The sequence below is a fragment of the Zonotrichia leucophrys genome, chromosome 2, assembly GCF_028769735.1.
Source record: "Zonotrichia leucophrys gambelii isolate GWCS_2022_RI chromosome 2, RI_Zleu_2.0, whole genome shotgun sequence".
Taxonomy (NCBI): domain Eukaryota; kingdom Metazoa; phylum Chordata; class Aves; order Passeriformes; family Passerellidae; genus Zonotrichia; species Zonotrichia leucophrys.
The window spans coordinates 48,208,246-48,229,375 of record NC_088171.1 but is presented as its reverse complement, the minus strand read 5'-3'; the positions used below and the strand labels follow the sequence as shown (position 1 = coordinate 48,229,375).

Sequence of the window (21,130 nt, the reverse complement as noted above, 5' to 3'; positions counted from 1 at the left end):
TAAGCACTTTCTCAGAAGAATTTTTTTAAAAGCTGCAAAAACAGCCAGACAGAAATAAGCAACATGCACTAGAAAGCATTTTCCTGTTTTAAGTTAGAAACTAAAGGATCATAGCAACCTTGTCCTGGAACATAAATCCCAACAGTTCTTTTTCCTCCCCTTCAAAATTTATCTAGGGAAAAAAGAAACATGCTCAATGCAATTAGTGTAAAGTTATAGTCTAGAAGAAAAAAGGACACAGTTATACATGAGTATATTTTGGTCCTTTATACCCTGCACTTTAACAGTACATAGGTAAAAGAGAGGAATGACACTCAAAAAAACCACTGTGGCATCAGTTTGTTCCATATCAGAAATACATGAAGCAACCAGCTGTTTGTACAGCCACAGGCCAAGTCAAAACTGAAATTTGGTAGTAATTTAACAAAGGTAGTAATGTAATTTACTGAGGTAGTAATTTAACAAAAAAAACCCAAAATAAATAATGAATAAGAATTCCCCTCTTTTCCAGATAACTGTAAGACTGCATCTGCAAAAAATTAACCAAGTGATAGTTTTCCCAGAATTCTCTTTGAACATTGTGCTTTTGCTATATTTCACTAGTCCAGTGTCCTATCATACAATGCAAACCAATGAAGTCCAAACCTAAACTGCTGAATATAATACAAAAGCTGATTCTATTATCTCCAAGAACAAGAGGTTTCCAATAAGGAAGCTACACACAAAGATTTCTACATATAGTTCTGGTTAAGAGGAACATTTATGCTGAAGAACCAAAGCTGCTACTTCTGAAATTCACATAGTCAGTAACAACAGTGCAATTTAACCGTTGTCCTGCCAGCTGTTTCAGTAAAGGAATCTGCTTCCATCTACAAAAAGTAAAACTTCTAAAATGCAAGATAGGATTATTGAGATATTTTGTTTCAAGACTTATACACAAACACAATTAGTTCTTGTTTTCTCATCTCTTATCAGAAGCTGAAATTGCAATAATACTATTATTGCCATAAGACTTAATTGGCCAAAAAAACCAAAGTTATTCTTTTGCTGCTCTTGGGTAGCTAAAGCTGTGATTCAGTACTACCATAAACTGCAGTAACATTTGAATTAATTTAAACTAGCTTAGGATAGCTGCTAGCATAAACACCTATTAAAACAGGTTTTAGATATTAGATATTACAAGGTTAGAGATTGCAATGAATGTAAAAACGTATTTTTTAAACTTCTCATAGCAAAAGCCAATAAACATTCTGTTTAGACAAGGAACTAATGGCATAAAAGTCAATAAGAGTTCTAAAAAACACCTTAAGATAATTTGCTTCTACAAATTTAATTGGGATATGAAAGGAAAAACTCATGCTCCTAAATATATTCAAATGGCATTTTTTAGGTCAATTAAATGCAGAAAAATTCAAAAACATCATTATCATTAAAACACACTTAATGCCTTCTTTAGTGATAACTGCAAGACTAGGAGCAACAATATGAAGACCACATATAGAAATACCAACTGCATACATCAATTTTTTGTCAGTGAAAGCAAATTAGTAATCAAATTCCTTCATTATCTTTGCACAATCATATCTTATACTGACCTACAGAAATTAAAGAGCACCTGGCATAGTAATGAAAGTATCCCTGTTTATCTCAAAACAACATTTAATTCATATGATATAGGTAAGTAAAAACTATACAAAAATTGTTAATTTCTATATAAATAAACTATCTAGAAACCATTATATATATTCATTTCTAGGATGGTGCTTCCACTTGAAAAGTAAACCTAGACTCTTATTTTTCTAGTAGCATGCAATTACCTTTGGAATAGCAACTAGTAATTTCCATTACCTTGTCCAGTGCAAATTTGTTATTTCCCACAGAGGACAGCGATAACTTGTGGGATCCAACAAGGATGAAATTCGTACTGCGTATGGCATTTGGGCCACCTGGACTGGCCATGGCTGTGGAGAAAAGTTAAAGTGAAGTAAAGTAATACCGATGCTGCAAGGCTTAAAAATAAGTACTTTATTTGCACTACTGCATGCATGCCCTGCTCAGTACTCCAGGAAAAGTGCTCTTTGCAGTGCAGCCAAGCCCAGCAGCATATTCAGAGAGAATCTTGACACACACCATTCCTCCTGAGAAGATCTTTTCTTTCGAAACAAGGTTTGAAAACATCCACAAAGGAGAAAACAAAGCATTTTAAGTCTCAGAGGGATGGAGAGAGTGCTGGGGCACACTACAAAGCACACATACCCTTCAGTAGGAATGTGACTTTTCTATCTCTTAACCTCTTCTCAAGTGACACACTGCAATCTTCCGGAACTTGTACGCCTTTCCTTTGCACTTACATCATGAGAAACACACCATGTAGCTCAGGAATTTCACTAGTAGCAGCAGCATGATACACATTCCAGATTTAGTTCATGAGCTCCTATTGCTGCAATTCCTGCTAAAGCTAGCTCAAGTATCACATACTTTAGGTCAGATAAGAGTATAATGTTTTTATATACTTAGAAAAACACTTAGAGGTGCTGTTTTTCTCTGTCAAGAGTCAGAAATACATAAACAAGTTTACATATGTTTTCTATATATAAATATTTATACAAAACACTATACACAAGCAATATTTCAGAATCTGTTCATATTTTCCAATTATTCTGTATTACTTTGTTGACAGCAGACTCTAGTTCTCTACTTTTAAAATCATTAAATTAGTTTGAATTCATACTTTCAGGAAAAAAAAATGTAAACCATGGGTATCTGACACCAGATTTTAGTTCTGATTTTGTGAAGATATCTTCTGTTGAACATAATGGTAGCATAATAAGCACAGGGCCAGTTTCTGGGCTAGGAAATTTAGTGTTTACTACTCACAAATTGTCATCTGTTACAAGTATTATTTGTTGATATAGTAGTTTTGGCAGCAAGTGTAGATTGGCATAAGATGTTTAGACTTTACTTACCTGGAGTAAGAAGGTTGCTTTTCTAGAAAGAGAGAGAAATAGAAGCTTAGTGAAAAAGTACTTCTGACAGTTTCTACTGGAGACAAAGCCAAGGTAAAAAGAAATTAGATTTGAAATACTTCTAAAAACCCAATCAAATAGAAAAAAAAAAATTGAAAAGAAAGTCCAAATAAATGTGTATTTCCAGCATTACATATGTAACAGAGCTGTTTCTTGAGCTGATGACTGAAAAATTTGGCAGAAAACTGGACAATTTATAGAGCCTTACATAAGGAATAGAAAAAATCTATTATGGGCACAGCCTTAATCTGTGAGAACATGCCCTTTGGAAGGGGGCATAGTCAGATCTTGTTACAATATTACATTCATACTCACCGAGGTAATAGATGTTAATAATCTCTTTGGAGTAATAACCTACAAAAGAAGACAAGAAGATAAATGCTTTTGCTACTGCATTTGTCCAGCACATTTGCATGAGAACTAGACAGTGAAACTGCTGAAGGCTTATCTCAAATTTTGAATGGGTACTCATTACTATGAGTAAGTCTTGGGTTTTGACTGGACATAAGAGTTCTCAGTGGAAGAAATGCCACATAGCAAAGAAATTATTGCAGAAAAGTTAAAGCAGAAAACCAATCTTAGTAGGTGTTTTTACCTATGTAATGAGATTTCAAAGTTCCATTTGCTAAACTAAAGGTAAGAGTTAACAATAAAAGTAAGGATATGTTCAATATACTGCTGTTATACATCATTATTTTCGAGTTAAAATCTCAAAGTTTAAGTGAGACTGTATATTAAACACAAACTGGAGTTATGTACTTTTATTGAGGTTGAAAGACAAGCCTAAGTAACTTGTCAAAAAGCAGATATAGGATGCCACTGGCAAACCTATAACCTCATATCAGCAACTTACCCACAGTAGCATGAAATCATTCAATTTTAAGTAAAAATTCCTTTAAACTACAGTACAGGAGAAGTGAACCCTGGTACTTGAAATTTTTATTAAGAGAATAGGTGGAAGCTTTCACTGTGGCAAATGAAAGAATAAAGAAATTTCCTATTTCTGCTTGCAGACACAGGACGTAAGTACTCATTCCAGCTGTTTTAAAAGACACTCAAGTTTCTTGGTTTTACCAAGTGACAGATATGTCAAGGAGGAAATCAGACCTGAAGCCACTAATTCACTGTGTGCTCTATTAGAATGAAAAGAAAAATACGCACACACGCCCTCAAAAGCAACCCAAAATAAACAAACCACCAAAAAAAAAAAACCCAAGCCACCTCCAGAAAGGCTTGTTTAGGGTTACATATCTACATATATACTGAAAAAAATCACAAACGCTTGATATGCACACCCTTATTAAAACAATGTTTGCTTTAAAAAGTAAGCATCTAGTGCTTATATTTAATATTGGGGAGAAAGAAGTTCTTAGTTGATCAATAAAACTTTTAAGACAAATCAAACTCCAGGGTAGGGTGTATTGACTGGCATAGTTTAACTGATGTAGAGAAAAAGGGCAATAAACCACTATTGAAGTCCCCACACCTAACAAATAAATGTCTGCAAAGCATAGCATTTTGCAGAACTAGTAATACTTCTTCCCCACCAATACATTTCAGACTCAACTAAGTGCTGCAGGTCCAATCTACTAATTGCTGTAGGTCTCCATAATCCATCTGTGATGGCAGATGTTCCAAGAAGGGAGTAAAAGCAAGCAACAGATTGTGTAAGACTATCAGTCAGTTTTGCTAGAGCACCTTCTGTTGAAACATTACATTACTGATTTTCAGGTTTCATTTACCTTAGATTTATTTGTCTTTTTCCTTTTATCAGTGCTTGTACCTTCTTTTCTCTGCACCTGTAAGGCAAAAAGGTATTGAGAAAGTACAGCACATCATTCTCCCTTACACCTCCTCTTCACAGGAACTATACATACCCAACTGTAAACTTCTATATTTATTTCAAAGTCATTTGACACATCATGCCTAAAGGGAAGAAGAAAAAACAAGTTAAACTAACTGAAGCAAAAGGCTTTTGTTTTTGTTTGTGGTGGAGTTTTGGGGGTTTTTTTATTTGTTGTGGTTGGTTTTGTTGGGTTTTAAAATTACTCTTTACTTCTTCCCTCCTTTTGCTCCTTATAAGTGTCCAAGGAGCTTTTAGTGTATTACTACTGAAAAATACTTTTTGGAACTCAGAAAAGGAGAGGAGATGACAAGAGGCAGATAATGTGCATCTACCATTTCTCAAATTGCACCCTCCCCTGTCACAGATTGGGTTTTTCGAGTAAATAGCTTTAAGTGAAAATTCCAGTACAGCTGAACTTCAAAAACAGAGTTTATTTATTTTGAAGACTTACTAGCAAACAGTCATTTGAACTCACAATGCCTTTTCAGCTGACATGTGAGAGTTGAAGTTATAGTTATAAGAGCACTATTTTCCCAGATACCAAAACCAAATAGCTATATAAAATGTTAGTTGCTGCAAAAGAGAAAAACCCATCTCAGGCACAGCAATCCATCTGTCAGTGCAGGTGTTCCAGGAAAGAACAAAAGGCAGAAAATGCAAGAGATAAAATAGCTGATGGATGGTTGAATAAGTCTAGGTTGCTCTTTTGAGAGAAGTGCCTTCCAGCTATTTTTTGAAGGAGGAAATAGCTATACCACAAAATCTCTCCACACTTTGTTGCAGAATATGACATTCTTATAACTAAGACTATAAATGTTTTTATGCATGCTCCACCATCAGAGTTAAAACTGGTTCAAGAGTTTCTTTATACTTACATAGTAAACATCGTAGTAAAAGTAAGAGCATCTCCATTCAGGGAGCTGGCAGTACTTGCTAATGGAGTTGCAACCATGTTTTCTGCTCCAGATCTCAGTATTATTACATAGTAGTAATTTCCTGCTTCTGTAAGCACACATCAGATGGTTTGGTTAGCCAAAGGAGTCCAAGTCTCTAAAAAAATTCTCAAGTATACTGCATTGCTATAAAGCACATCTCTGTTTCACCCTTCTTAAAACATTTAGTTACATCTGAGACTTGCTTATAAACTTAATCTTAAAACAATTTTATTTTCTTTATGCTGTGTCTACTACTAAATTGTCTCCACAGGATTCACAGCAACTGCTTTACTGCCTGGGGCATCTCAGGCCAGACCTACACTAACCAGTGTGTGAAAGGGGAGAGGAACTTTCAGTCAGATCAGCAGATAATCTTAGTTATTTATTTTACTTATTACTTATTTATTTTACTTAGGTCTGCCAGCTTAACCACACATCAGCTTTCACTGAAACATTGAAATGTTAGTCAGAAGCAGATTGACTGAATGTAATAGCTGAATTTTCATTACCCCTAGATTTCTGAGAACATCACAGCGGAAGACAAAAAAACCCCAAAACCCAAGGAGAATGAACCAGAAATACATGTTGGGAGAATGAGAGGGACGAGAAAAGAAATAAAGCTTTTGTTTGCTAGTTTTACCTGGCTTTTGAGCTGTACCGCATACAAAGTCTGCTTTTAGAGGTAGACGCATTTCTGAAATGGAAACAGATCCCCTGGAGGGAGCAAATTCAGCGGATGTAGAAGCAGCTTTATTTTTTTTATTATGTGGTCCCTCACTCTTCAGTTTATTCAATTCTTCCAATAAAGCAGTTCTCTTCTCAGCTGCACAAAGAAATTAATTACGGTTCTACAGAAGAAAAAGTACTGAACAATTTTTTTCTGCCTTAAGTATGTAAAATGCAACTTATATTTCTATTACACTGTAAAATTATTAATATTTAAGGGTCAAAAAAGATACAAAAGCGTCCCCTTGCCTATAAAATGAGCAGAGACAGAACAGATATTATCCTGTTATTTTTTCCAGAAGAACTATTAATAAATGGCCACAATGTAACACAATAAATGGTGAGGAAGAAATTATGAACTTTGTTGAAATGTTCATTACAAAGAATTGAACTTGAGTATAAAAACCTACTTGCAAAGAGAAGAAGTCTCTCTGCTTCTGCTTCTTCCTGTGACCCTTTTCCATGTTCCTCATCAAAACAGCAGTTCAGAGCTTGACTGGCTTGATAAATCACTGTCTGTTGCCTGTTGATCTCATTGTTCAATTCCTAGAGAAAACAAATAAAAACAATATCAAGAAGAGAGATCTTGTGCTGCATTCAAACAAGGAAATGTCTCTAGATGAGCCTTTTTGGGGGGCAAGGCTTCAAAAGAAAATCAGATCCTTTAAATAGCAATCTATTTAACTACAAAAGCCTCGCAGTTAACCATTACTTCGGCAAAAGAACACTGCAGCACAATTTTTTTTGATCTCAGAGGTATAGTGGGGAGTGAAAGACTCCAATATTGTATGTTCCATATCCCATCTAGTCTTCCCTTCACCAGAAAAAACAGCACTAACCAGAAATTCAGCAATAGAGATTAGTGCAAACAAAGCACTAGTAAAGATCAGAATATTAACTACTGAAAGTAGGTTTTTACAAATTCTGCCTAATTCAAAGGCAGTGCTAAGACACTGATTCTCTGTGTTCTTATCAAAATAATGGCTTGTTCTCTCCAGACTTAATCTATAACATGATCCTTTTAAGTGAAGCATTAGCTGTTCAAATTATGCATCATCATCATTCCCTACCATAAGATATTTATGCAAAATAGAAATAACCTAACAACCTTATTTTGCAGTTCTAAGCAGTATGTTAACATCCTGGACATTCATAGGGGCAATGAAATTTGAAAACAGTAGATTAGAAAAAGGATTTTCAGAAGCATATTAGGTACCTGCATTTTCTTTTTGATGTTGACTTGATCAGATGGGCCATTTCTTCTCATTTCTAGTCTGGAAGCCACATCTTCCTTGCGAACAATTATTTGCTTTATTGAAGGACGTTCTGTTTCCTTAAATCTTTGGGATCTGTATGCATCGACACTTGAAAAAGGAAACATCACAAAATGTTTCACAGGTGTGCAAAGCTCTTCTTAAAAGACACATAGGCATGTATCATACATTGAAGCTCTCCAACTTGCCTAAATGGCTTTAAAGAAAGCATTCTAACAGATGATTTTAAGTTTAAGCAACATAAAAGACTACACAATCTTTGATAAAGGCTGAGATTTTGCAAAAAAAGTTTAATTTGTAGTTTTAATGGTATGCATCACTAGAAGAGTTTAAAAAGCCAGTGTTTTAACTTGAACCCTCACAGAATCAGGGGTGTTGGGTTGTGCTTATTACCTGTAAGGAAGATTGCGATCTTCCGACACAGAGCCAATACTGTCTCCAGATTCTGCCCTGGGAACTCTGGTCCTTTGGAACTTCTCAGACTTCAGACTGACATCACTGATACTGCTACCTTCCCCAGTTGACTTAGAAGGAGAACCAAAGGCCTAAGGAAAAGAAAATATATTACAGCTATCTGTTCACATAATACTACTACTAATAATAATCTGTTTTCTTTCTCCTTTACTTGTTTTACATATAAACAGTAAATTTGCTTAAAACTATTTAACAGATGATATTTTACAAGTACAGACATAGAGCAAGTTTATTTATTTAAGGACACTAACAGATTTTTGAACTCAATGAGATGTCACCTTTAGCTTCTAAATCAGTGCAGTTACATAATTCCTTCTCTTCAGACTTTTCAACAGCGGTCACTCCACTGAATGCAGGTGGAGTGCACTGCAAGTCCAGTACTGGTAACAGGTTTAGCAGTCCACTTGTTTAGCAGAGCATCCAATATGCTACACTACTTTCAGAGAAAAATAACTTTGCCTCATTATGCTTTCATTAGCAAAATACCATTTGAAACTTCTTTATTCGCCCACATATCCTAATATTACAAAATATCACAGCTCACAAGCCAATTGGACACCTCTGTGTGATGAAAAAGTCCTTCCCCACCCTCCTTGAATTCTCACCTCTGAACCAACAGATTCCACTAGAGGGGTTAACAGAGACATTGATGAAATGTTCAGTGACTCTTCCTGCTCATCCTCATCACTTTCACCTTCCAGGCTCATGCTCATTTCTTTCTTCAGCTTTTCTATGTCTGGACCATCCTCTTGAAGAATTTCAAAAATCTCATTTATCACCTTTGAGCTATTCATCTCGTCATCCACACGCATTTTGCCTTCGTACACTTCATCTGAAGGGTGACATTTTAAAATGTATTAGTAACATCGAGACTCTCATTAAACAGAAGAAACTTGTTTTGCCTTTCAAGAAAGCTTGATTAAAAAGCAATTTTTGCAGTTGGGCATATAGAACCTAAAAGCACACTTCCATGGCTATTTTAATATACTACTTCTGCATAATCAATGCAGAAAGGAAATATATAGATGCACATTTTATACAAATTTCAACCTTTTGGTTCAAATACATCTGAAATTTAACTGCAAATCAAAGAGTAGGATAGTTATTTCTGTCCTTTTCCAATGAGCCTTTAATATGAGCTTTTTAATATTCCTTGAAGACTTGAATGTCAAGAGGCAAGGGTTATGTATGATAACTGAAGTTTCCTAATTTGTTTTATATAAATTTCATTACAAAACACACGGGGATCAGCAAATGTTTTTATTTGAATTCATTGTTCAGACTTGAAGGTTATTGACACTGTCCCGGACAAGGGGCCATAGAGAGCTAAGTCATTAATATAAGTCTACTCAATACAAACCTTTTGGTTTCTCATCAAGTTGTTCAAGTTTTGAAACAGACATCGCTTTTACAGGGCTCTTTGACTCTGCAGTCTTCAGAGGACTGGATTTATCAGTCTCTTCACATTTAGAAGTATCTAAGGGGTTTATAAAGAAAAGAAGTATTATGTTTAGCCTTTATTTTAGTTATTGAATTTTAGAAGTCTTACTGACAAAAAGACCACCAGACTAAATATTCCAGTTAGCCACATGTCAAAAAACCCCATTAGAATACCCTCCACAACCTGTACATCTAGACTTCTATATTATAATCAGAAAACTGACACTGCAAGAAACAGTGCTGAAACCATAGCAGAGTACAGACACTCAAGAGCAAAAAGGGAAAATTTTAAAAAGACAAACAAAAAATCCACTAAACAAACCACTGCATGCAAATCCAATTTTTCTAGAAGGACATTTGATAGATCTTTCAAGTGAACAGTCTACCAAGAGTGTTAACTAAGTTCACACTTTTTTCACAGAGAGCTGAAGATTCTGCTGCTCAGTAAGCACCAGAAAGGATTCCAGGAGCACCTCACAATTCTTTTCAGGTGTCCTACCATAAGAATTAATATCACAAAGGGATACTGACAAGGGAAGAGTTTCCCCCCAGTTAGCTTCTTGTGGAAATTTGGTTACTCAGGTACAGGATAGACTAAATATGTAACTGACAATTCTCATTCACTTCCCTGCCCTTAACTTCCATTAAAGTTTGAAACAGAGGTATACCCATTGAAAAACAAAAAACCAGTCTTGCCTTGCCATCCTTTCAAGTCGTATAGGAGTGCAAATACTACTATCATACAAGAAGATTTAAATAAGATAACCAGTAACCAAAGGAGAGGTCCAGTTCCACACATCAGTGTTACTGGCCTCTTTCTCTGCTCATGAATATCAAGTGCAGTGCTCCTGTCCAGCACTAGTCACAGGCAAACTGTGGCAGTTCTCACCCGAAGACACCACACTGGGAGACTTTGCTGGCCTGTCACCTGCTGATGTGTCTTCTGAAGATCCAAGAGCAGAGGCATCTGAACTAGGAGGATGTTTTGGACTGGCCTGAGATTGGCTTTCCTGGCAAGAATAAAACCAGAATGCATTCAGGAGGTAACGTTAAAAGCAACTAAAAAAACTACCAGAAAAAAAATATATTTTACCATCTGCTAGGAAAAAGAGGTTACCTATCCAATACCCTATTTATTTATCCAAGATATTTATCTGAAGGAGTAAATCTTAAATGCTTGCATGAGGAGCTCTTTTGCTTTTGCAGTTATAGAACAGAAAACCCCCCACATTTATCATCAAAAAGGAAATAATTCAATTGGCTCAAAGCAGTATCACTTGTTTTGGTTGATTCTACAAGAGGTAAATAAACTAATAATTTGTTAATAATCAAACAAGTCACTAGACAAGTGGTCTTGCCAGCCTGAGCACTCCCAAAACATAGGTTTTTACCCCTTATACACATTTTCACATCTAACTCTGTATTCAGAAAATGTTAAAGCAATTCAAAGTATCATATTTTGATTGATGAGGTAACACATTACCATTTTAGCTTCTGGAAGCTTCCTCTTTGAACTGTCACTTTTCTCCGCACTCCACAGATTGCCCCTATCAAATCGGCCACGAAGGCATGCAAGTTCCCGTTCACGTTCCTAAACAAATGAAGGGAAATGGGAGAAAAGCTGACAGCCCTAAGGTGTCACAACACTTCAGATTCCTCAGGTAGAGGAAGAACAGTAATAACCTTCCCCAGGCTTATAAACTGGCTATGAATGTAACAAGTCATACCTGTTTAAGCTGAAGTGCTAAACTGGCAGTAGAGGAATTTTCATTTTGTTTGAGAAGCCTCTCCTGGATTGTCCTTGTGTTTGGGGTAACAGTGGGCGTTCTGCACCCTGGAGTGTTCGTAGCAGGGCTGCGTGCACTACGCTCCTGACAGCGCTCCCCAAAGCGTTCCAGGAAGGGCTTAATTCCAGATCCCCCTACAAGAACAATTGTTTTGCCTTGAAAGAAACTCTCAATATTAAAGAAATCACTGCAATTTTGTATCCTGATGAAGGTTCCCAGTGAAGCAATTAAGCTGCCTCCTTTACAGCTCTTACTCCCTTACACTTTATACAAACTGAACCTGAAATGCAAATCATAACAGTGATGTTAATAAAACAGTAAATCAAAGCAAGTAGATGTCTTTCTCTTACTACAGTCTATATGTAATACATCAGTTATTTAAACTGGCTTGTCTTTTCTAAATTTCCTCTATAACCAGCCTCACTTCTTTCACAGAAATAAGCATTCTAGTGCATGAGGAGGATATGTTGTTTGGCATCCACCCTGCTTCACTGAGCTTATCTGTTACTATTAGCATATCTAAAACATGCTTTTCTGGCCATCATTTTTAAGAGTTCAAGCTGTTAGTCCAGGTTTCTGACACAACAAGCGGTTGAATTAAAAACTGAGGATGTTCACTTGTTTTGACATCAATGCTATCACTGAAAATAAAGACACTGCAAAGTTAGAGCACCTATGTGGCAACAAGATTCTATTTCTTCTAAATATGCATATATTGAATGGATACATATAGTACCAAACAATCTGAAATAAATTTTGAATAGTCTCAATTACATTTTAGGCTGCTTTTGTTCTTAAGAGTTACTAAAAAACACATCCAAGAAAACATCCCCTGCAAAATACAGAAGCTGTATAACTTAAAATAATTACCACAGAACTCATCAGCTTTTTATTGAAGTTACAGCTGGAAATAGGTATTATCTGGTATGGTACCTTAAATTCTTAACTAGTATGTTGTTTTCAACACGGCACACATAGGCCTAATTTGAATGAATATTTATTTACTAAAGCCAGAAAACAGCCTACCTGGTGTTGTGGGTTTACCCTTAGGTTCAAGTTGCACATGTGTTCCTTTGACTGGCTCTGCTTTGGACTGAACTGGTTGAGGCAAAGCTGACTTGGCTGTTTGTGTACGCTCTTCAGCTTTCCGGGGACTGCAGGGATTCTCTGCTGGCCGTTGCTGTACTTCAGATTCTTTAGAACAGGGAGTAGTGACTCTTGAAGATTGCGTTAAAGAATTGTTTGGATCCTTAACAGGAGAAAAAAAAATAAAAGATGAGACTTGTGTTCTTATTCTCTCAAGAGGAAAAAGAATGAAAGCACTCTGCATAGCATACCATCACCCAATGCACCTGTTCCTTCAACAAAAGAAAAAGCCAAGAACAAGTGTTAAGCTTTTAGTACTTTTTTTTATCCAGTATTTCAAATTGTTTCAGCATTTGATGCTCTTGCCAGCTATTTTAAATACTATCCCACATTTCCCTAAACAAGAATGCACATGGCAGATATTGTCATGGCAAAAATTGCATAAACTGATCAATAAGTGTCTGGTCCTACTTATTTCATCATTCTGATTGAGTCTTCATACAGCAATAACATTCACAATTTCAGTCAATCAACTATATGAAGTTACAGAGTGAAACCCAGTATCTCTGTAACAAGCCCCTTCTGATGGTCAAGAGCAGCAATCAAGTACATTGCCATCAACAAAACATATAAGTACTCTCATCTTTAAGTTGCAATAAAAGGAATTTTAAGCTGTTTCAGATCTGCTATTAAAAAAATGGCATCTGGGATTGCAATAAAGCAAAAGTTGTAAATAGGCTAAGACTGCTCACACCAAATCTTTAAATTCAGATTAAACAGTTATGTGCTAACATTTGTTCACCCAAATACAATACTCAAATCAATTTTTAATCAGCAACTAAATCAGACACTCACCGCTCTCTTTGAGTTTGCTGGTTTATTAATAGAAGCCTCAACAAGCCTTTGAGAACAGGATGCAGCTTCCTGCTTTACACTGCTACTATTGATTCTAGCAGATGCTCCACTTGTAGTGGACAATTTGGATAAACAAGTAGTGCCAGGCTGTTCTTGTGCATTGTTTTGCTTTGCAGATGGATGACTTAGGTCATCTTCCCAGGAACCAATTGTAGCAGCAAGGTTAGCTAAACGGCCTCGCCTCCCAATAGGGGTTTCGCTTGCTAGGGCACTGGATGTCTGCTTAGGTGGAGAAACACACAGATCTTTTGACTGGAGAGGAGACAGAGGAACACATTCAGAGGGATCTGGAAAAAAGAAAACACATTTACTTTGCTAATAAATTATACTGAGATACATATAATTGTATATATTGAGTTTACCTTGAGTTTATCAACAATTAGATGCTCCTGCCATCAACAGAATCAAACTACTAGCCCTAGAGGCACTGAGACTAAACAAATTAAAAATTTTTAATCAAGCAGTTTACTAATTTTATGTCAGTGTTGTGAGGAGCAAGGCATGAGAGTAGCAGAGAAAAATAAGCTTAAAATTAAGCTGTAGATAACAGCTTCAGTATTTTGGGCCTGCCCTAGTATTGTCTTAGAATTCTTTAAAAACACATTAATCTTCCCACAGACAACATTATCTCCTTCTAGCCAACATAATCATCAATGCAAACACTGAGAGACACCAGTGGTGCTTAGCAAGTAAAACATACCCTCACTATCCCAGCAGCGCCGCTGCTCTGCCAACTTCTGCATACGTGTTTTGACTGAAAGGGCCGCAGGAGTTTCTGACTTGGAGTTTTGTTTTGCATTCTCAAGAGGCTGAACCAATGGAGCTCTGTTAGAAGCAGTTTCGTGTGGTTCTGAAGTCATCTGAGGAGAGTCATGGCTTGTGGAACTTGAAGGAACTGGCTGTACATTCTCTGAACTAGGAGCTTGAGTCTCCACATCATTAGGGCAGAGCCTTTTTGATGGTGATGGCTTTGTATCTGGTTTTACTGGATAGGTCAGAGATTCAAACAAATTAGCATTCAAACAATCTAATATATTTTCCAACAACACATAACAGTAGTACAAATAAAGTTATGATTTATGAATACTCTGATATGCTTCCCAAAAAAATGCACTTCCCAAATCTACCAAGCACAAGGCACTCTCTTTACATTACACAATTATTTCTAAATAGCTTACTAATGACTTGGCACATCTGCTCTCAGGTCCAGCTAAACACAAACTAGCCCTAGTGGCCAAGTAACTGCATCCATCACTGTTTAGTAGAAGGTAAATGTTCAGTGTTTTCACTTTCCCTTTGGAAAAAACAATGAGACTGGTATCAAAACAATCTTTATTAAATATGCCACTAAATACCTTCGTCACTGGGAAGAGGTGCCTGGTTACCAGTTTCTGCCAAAGGCTCTCTGGCCCTCTTGGTCTGCATTGTGGGTCTCGCTCCCATCTTCGGCCGCTCTGCCATTTTCCTCTGCAGGTTCTCTCGCCTGGCACGGGTTCTTTCAAGGAGTTTCTGAGTGGTCAATAAGTCATGTGTTACCAGACATTGCAGTGTGTTAACTGGTAACAGCTCAGAGTAAAAGATGATGGAATTCTGTTTATCATAGGTGGACAGCAGGTTCCAAATTTCAGTCCTTAAATCAACTATTGCCTCCAACTAGCTTGGCACTGAAAGAAAATCAGGCTAAAGAGAAAGGAGCAATGGCAAAATCAAAGAAGAGGGGCTCCTATAGACCCCAAAGTCATCAGAAATATTTGAAAGGTTTGGTTTTTTTAAATCCTGAATCATCACATGACAATCTTGATCTGTCAAGTCTTGCTAGCAGCGTTTTCTGACACATTGCTAAAGCATCTGGTCACGTCACCTGACTGGCACTAGCCCTCTAACAAAATAAACAACATTGAAGCGATTGTCAAGAGGCCATTAAAAATTTCAACAAATAAAAGCGTGGCTGTCAATATTAAAAAAAATTGTTATTACACCTTCTAAATCAAAAGGTGAACTTCTTTGCCTCAAGCTTAAATTTTAAGACTAGACTGATATTACACCTAGCTATATTATGGTAAATAGCCTGTTTATTAAGATATCTCTATACAGAAAAACATATAAAAAGATACTAATTAAGGTATATAACATTCTTTTTAATTTCCTACTCATTGGAAATTTGAGTACCCTAATTATATTCTATATCAAATAGCTGTTTTAGTAAGTGTTCCACACTAGCACAAAGTGATTCCTTACAGTATTCAGTTTTAAAAGGCTTGTTTGTTTTAAATATAGCATTTGCAAGTCATTATCACTCAGTTTGATCACATCTAAAGGATACTTAATGACTTTTTTGATCTAGGTTTTAAGGTTGAGACAAGAAATTGTGCAATTGAACTAATGCCCTTTAAAGGGAAGCATATAAACTGCACTTGTTTGGTGGCACATAAATTATTGCGAGAACTGTGCCAGCCATTATCTGTCCTGTTGCACAGCAATTAAATACACATTTGACATTTTTAACTGTCTAAGGCTGAAGTCTTAAACAATGTTCTATTGTAGGGCAACACAGGACAAATAGAATGTCAATCTCAACAGTTTTTTTGTGAAAACAAATCTCAGCATTGCTATTTTTCACAGAAGAAGGGGAATTTGGAAAAAAATCCCAAACCCAAAATATATGAAATGCATGAATGCCTTCAATGCAGGTTCCATGCTAGTTGTGCCCACAAGTCAACATTCCTTAGTTCCAAAATGCAAAGAGAGGGATACAAAGTGCATGTAGTACCCACATGAAAAAAAATCCTAAAGGCAATTTAAATTAACAGCTCTTCTTGCAAAAAGTTGAATATGTCTTATACCAGTACTCCTACAGTTCTATTCAAATAAAGGCACATTCCTTTCTGTTTTGTTAGCTGAGCAAGAGAGTTTCAGTTGTTACATATGAGATGTCACTTCCCAAGAATGCACGCCTCTGTTGTTCAGCTCCAGCTCCTATTGGCTTCTTGCATCTCAAATTTTCCATCCAACTGCCATAATTCCAACAGTGCTGTTACACACGATGAGTAAGCCACACTCCACAACCTGAGGCTTACTTCCAAGTTCATCAGCAGGGTATTTTCTACAAGGACATTCTCCAATTGTTCTGATGACAAAGTTTCAGAGTATCATAGATGTTTAAAATTCTAGAATATACTGAGCAGGAAGGGATCCACTACAAGTTCAGCTCCTGACCCTGCACAGAACAGCCCCAAGAATCACACGTGTGTGACCATTACCTATTTTATTACATGAAGGAATGTGAGGACTACAATGTCAAAGTGGATTACTGTGTCACAAAAGCACTTTCTAAAAATCCGAAAAAACCTTCTCAGCTCAAATGTTAATGGGCAACTTCAGTTTTTCAAAAGTATGTTTTAAAGTGCATATTAGAGAAGATAATCATATATGATTATATATGGGCCTGAGTATGTTCTTAAACAAGAATTTGTTCTAATTACCCTGCTTTACTAGCACAATAGAGCAAAGGGAGCAACTGAAGGAACAGTTGACTTGAAACATCACATTTGCAAATTTTCCCCAAACAACTGCATCACTTATTTCTCATTGCTTATCCTCCATGCTAGGAAATCATCCTCACTTCTATGAATGGTAAAAATTACTTCAAAGTACAAAATAGCCTAGACTATTTCTAACATCCCATAGTAACAAACATAAACCCTTTTGTGCAAGAAAGTTGAGTTATAAAATCAGCTATGAATGGAGTCACAAATAGCATGTTCAATGTGATTCTGAGAATGTATCCCCTCTGCCATCTCCTCAGTGCAATCTGTATTAATAATTTGGTTGAGATTCCGGTTATCAGCTTTTTTTGCAAGATTAATCAAAAGAAACCTTATTTCAGAGCTGTTTTGAAAGCATTCCACTGAATCTTACACCAAGATTCATTTGAGCTTAAATTCATTGAGACACAGACAAAATTTGGTACTGAAAAGTGATCAGCAGACACTTAACAGTATGCTTCATCCAATTAAGGCTCAAATTATTAGGTTTTACATAATCAACACTTAGAGTGCCTCACCAGGTCCCTGCAAGTAACAGAGTATGGTAATGTGTAGACAAAGATTATTTGAAAGCAGTTAACCTAAAGGAAGGTTATATTAAAAGAAAAAAAATAGCAACACAAACCACAGAACATAAATACTTAAAATATGTGGTAAATTTCTTTTCACAGAACTTTGGGAACAGTTACTAAACTTCAATACTAGGACACTAATATTGGTCAAAACTGTGCACAACAGTGGAATGTCTTCCACAGCAGAAACATTCTTGATAAAGTGACTTTTTATGCACTCTGCAATACTGGCTAACACTTGAATGAAGTTTACTCTGGGGAGTGGCCTCACCGTTGGTCATTTTCAAAGTCAGCTATGTACAAGAAGGGCGTGTACAGGTTGGAATATCTCCCAGCATGCAAAACCATTTTAAATTTGATTCAGTAGTCCGGACCTGAAGTTTATTTAAGACAAGCTGGATCATGTCACTCACTACCAATTAAGGAAGGAGGTTTTAGATGTTTACACTTAGCAAGGCTTTACATGGAAATAGGGTAGGCCTGCCTTGGCATAACACATTCAGTAAATCTGTTCAGATCAACACCTTATGTTCATTTTTTAAAAATCAGATCTGTGCAGTCACCTGTTCTGGGCTCTCAAATTATCTAAGGGATGTCAGTTTGATAAACAGATTGTTTACAAGGGGAGGAGAGAGTATTTCCTCAGTGTATGTGATTTGAATTTTTTTTCAGGTAGTTCAGGTTTTAATTACACAGGCTGTGGATTGAAGGCCCTTTTTACTATGACATTTCTCAAAGCAGCCACAGGACAGCTCTAAAACTACACCTCTGACATGAAATCAGAGTACAGCATAGCATCTTTAAGAAACTTTCAGCCTTCATACAGATTCAAGGTGGCAAATTCTTCTTTTTGCTGTAATTTTGCTTCTGTAAAACTTAAGCACACGGCCAATTCACTCTAACAACTAACAGCCCTTTAAAAAAAAAAAAAAAAAGAGGAACTGTGCCTGCCAAAGAAAGTGACGAATCACAAGTAGCAATTGTGCCAAATAGTATGCATTTTTTATCAGATGGTCTCCTCTTTGGATAGATTTATGATGCTTTATGTATGATTTAGGACCTTTAGTATGGCAGGCACAGAGTGTCAACAGCGCTGCCGTCTGCTGCCGGGTCCCTTCCGTCCCCGCTGGGAGTCTTATCTGCCCGACGCGCATGGAAGGCAAACTCCCGGCTTGGGAAGGGCCTCTCCTCCGCAAACCCTCGCGCCTATCAGCGCTGCTGTGTCCTCTCCCGGCGGGATCTGACACAGACACAGCCCGGGCGGCTCCAGGAGCGGAGGCACCGGCAGGAGCGGGGCTCCAGGGGCGGGGCAGCGAGGGTCTCCCCGCTGCAGACAGAGTGTCGCTGCAAGCCCGGTTCCCCCCCCGAGCGGGGACGAGGGTGGCTGACAGGGCTCAGCCGGGACCAACTATCCCGAACCGAGAGCGCGGCGCAAGGAGCAGCTGCCTCCCTTCGGACCCCAACCGGCCCCTTCCCTGCGCCGTGTCCCCGCGGTCCCGGATACTGACAACTCGCCCCCTCCCCAGCTGACGGCCTGGGGGAGGCCGGGCCCGGCCGAGCCCTCACCTCGGTGAACGGGTCCATCGCTGTGCCGGTGCCCGCGCAAGATCCGCTCTGCCAAGGCCGCCCGTGAGCGGCCGAACCTCGCCCCAACCGCTGCCGGGATTTGAATTTCAGCGCCCGCCGCGCGCAGGAACCACGGGAAGAGGGGGCGGCACCCGCGCGCGGGCGCTGATTGACAGGAGCGCCGCCCAATCCGGCTGCTGGCGGCTGCGCGGTGCCCGCCCGGGGAGCTGAGGGCCATGGCGGCGGCACGGGAGGGCGAGCCGGCATTCCCGCCGGGAGTCACGGCCAGGTTCGTGAGCTGCACCGCTCATGGGTTCTGCGTGTGCCTCTCTCTGCCGCTCAGCGCTTCCTTGTATTGTGTGCCCGGAGTCCATCCCGCCATGGCTGCCGTGTCACAGAATTTGTGAGGAAAAGACCTCTGAGATCAGGGAATCGCTACCTATGGCGCAACACAACACTGCCAATCAGGCCATGGCACTGAGTGCCACGTTCAGTCTTTAACGCCTCCAGGGATGGTGACTCCGCCACCTCCCCGGACTGCACATTCCAATGGTTAATCACTCCTTCTGTGAAGAAATTCATCCTAATATCCAACCTAAAGCTCCCTTGGCAGGGCTTAAAGACTATGTCCTCTTGTCACCTTCCCCCTCCTCCTCGCTGACCGCCCCTCTTCGAATTAAGAGGCTTTTACCTCCTTTAACTCCGTTATGGTCTATCACACATCTTGCTGCAGCTGTTCAGTAGGAGCATGCCCTGACATCTTTTCACTTCAAGATAAATTTTTCTCCTGGCATTGACATGAAGATGTCAAAACATGATTTCTGTGTGACTCAGTAAATGCAGAGGATATTTACCCAGTGCAGCTGTGAAACTTGTGGTTCCTTTTCATGATTCTTGACTTTCTCCTCATGCTACGGCCTGTGGGTCTCATGAAACTTCACCCACCCCTCCCTACAGCTGTCCCCTGCACCGTTTCACTGGCACACCTTTCTCAGTGAATGTGGAATTAGCAGAGACCCACTGGTTGCTGAGGTTCACTCCTTGCTATCCATGCACCACCCCAAACATCCTTCACATACATGTTTTCAGTATAATCTCAAATACAGTTTTTTTCCATATCTTCCATTGCCATTGGGAGGCTGCTATAGGCTTGCCTGCCCAAATGAATAAGTCTTGGCAAATTTCCAGTCTGTCCATACATACTGGCACCCCTTTAGACCTTTCTGCTCCTATGCAAATAGTGTTCATTACCTCGCATGAATGCCCTTCACTAATGCTGTGCTTCTTGCCTCTTCGATTATTTATAGGCAGCCTTTTTATTTACTTTTCTTCTTTCAGCCTTTATTTTGCCTTGCTAAACAAACCAACACTCTTCTAATTGTCCCTGATTAAAAAAATCTTTCCAGTGTCTTATTTGCAAACACTCTGGCATCAGTGTGCAGCAGAATCTAAAAATACAACATCAAATAATACTTTTCTGAAGAAATTGTTGAGATTGGACACTGACAAACAAATATCCCTGCACTGTTCTCAGATAAACATGGGTTGGAGCAGTCTGAGGTCCAGCATCAGAACTTGCTCATACACCAGGCAGAAAATTAGGACTTGCCAGAAGGGACTTGTCACTCATTCATAATCTATGAACCAACCTGTTCAGTGGTAAGAAAGAACAGGCTTTATTTCCTTCAAGAGAAACTAGGTTTAGCTATCACTGGTAAACAACAGAAAAATTCCTTTAATGAAGCAGTAGGGAATGCAGGAAAACACCAGAAGACAAAATAGCCAATATGGAGCTCAAAGTCATTGGCAGAAAATAGAGAGAATTTCCATTAATTCCTTTCTTTCTCCTGCCACCCCAAAGGAAGAAAAGTCATGTACAATTTCAACCCTTTAAATACTACAGAATTACTGCAATCTAAACATGCTTTCTGCTTACTT

The 21,130-nt window shown here is 38.3% G+C and overlaps 1 protein-coding gene across 3 annotated transcripts in view; it reads right to left on the bottom strand.

The window, feature by feature from the left end:
* The window catches only part of ANLN (anillin, actin binding protein), a 28,960-nt gene extending 9,642 nt beyond the window's left edge, over window positions 1–19,318 (bottom strand). Inside the window, exons 1-21 of one of the 3 annotated variants that reach the window (XM_064704892.1) lie at window positions 19,193–19,318; window positions 14,865–15,018; window positions 14,210–14,494; window positions 13,450–13,796; window positions 12,535–12,757; window positions 11,449–11,642; window positions 11,205–11,312; window positions 10,611–10,731; window positions 9,642–9,758; window positions 8,887–9,113; window positions 8,201–8,352; window positions 7,750–7,897; window positions 6,944–7,079; window positions 6,448–6,630; window positions 5,748–5,874; window positions 4,904–4,952; window positions 4,769–4,825; window positions 3,342–3,380; window positions 2,967–2,988; window positions 1,849–1,961; window positions 119–172 (exon numbers count right to left, since the gene is read on the bottom strand). In XM_064704892.1, coding sequence (XP_064560962.1) covers window positions 119–172; window positions 1,849–1,961; window positions 2,967–2,988; window positions 3,342–3,380; window positions 4,769–4,825; window positions 4,904–4,952; window positions 5,748–5,874; window positions 6,448–6,630; window positions 6,944–7,079; window positions 7,750–7,897; window positions 8,201–8,352; window positions 8,887–9,113; window positions 9,642–9,758; window positions 10,611–10,731; window positions 11,205–11,312; window positions 11,449–11,642; window positions 12,535–12,757; window positions 13,450–13,796; window positions 14,210–14,494; window positions 14,865–15,018; window positions 19,193–19,210 — 2,874 coding nt within the window. In that variant the 5' untranslated portion in view covers window positions 19,211–19,318. The remainder of the gene's footprint in view (window positions 1–118; window positions 173–1,848; window positions 1,962–2,966; window positions 2,989–3,341; window positions 3,381–4,768; window positions 4,826–4,903; window positions 4,953–5,747; window positions 5,875–6,447; window positions 6,631–6,943; window positions 7,080–7,749; window positions 7,898–8,200; window positions 8,353–8,886; window positions 9,114–9,641; window positions 9,759–10,610; window positions 10,732–11,204; window positions 11,313–11,448; window positions 11,643–12,534; window positions 12,758–13,449; window positions 13,797–14,209; window positions 14,495–14,864; window positions 15,019–19,192) is intronic. The other 2 variants (XM_064704893.1, XM_064704894.1) reach the window with 2 other exon arrangements.
* Window positions 19,319–21,130: the final 1,812 nt, after the last annotated feature.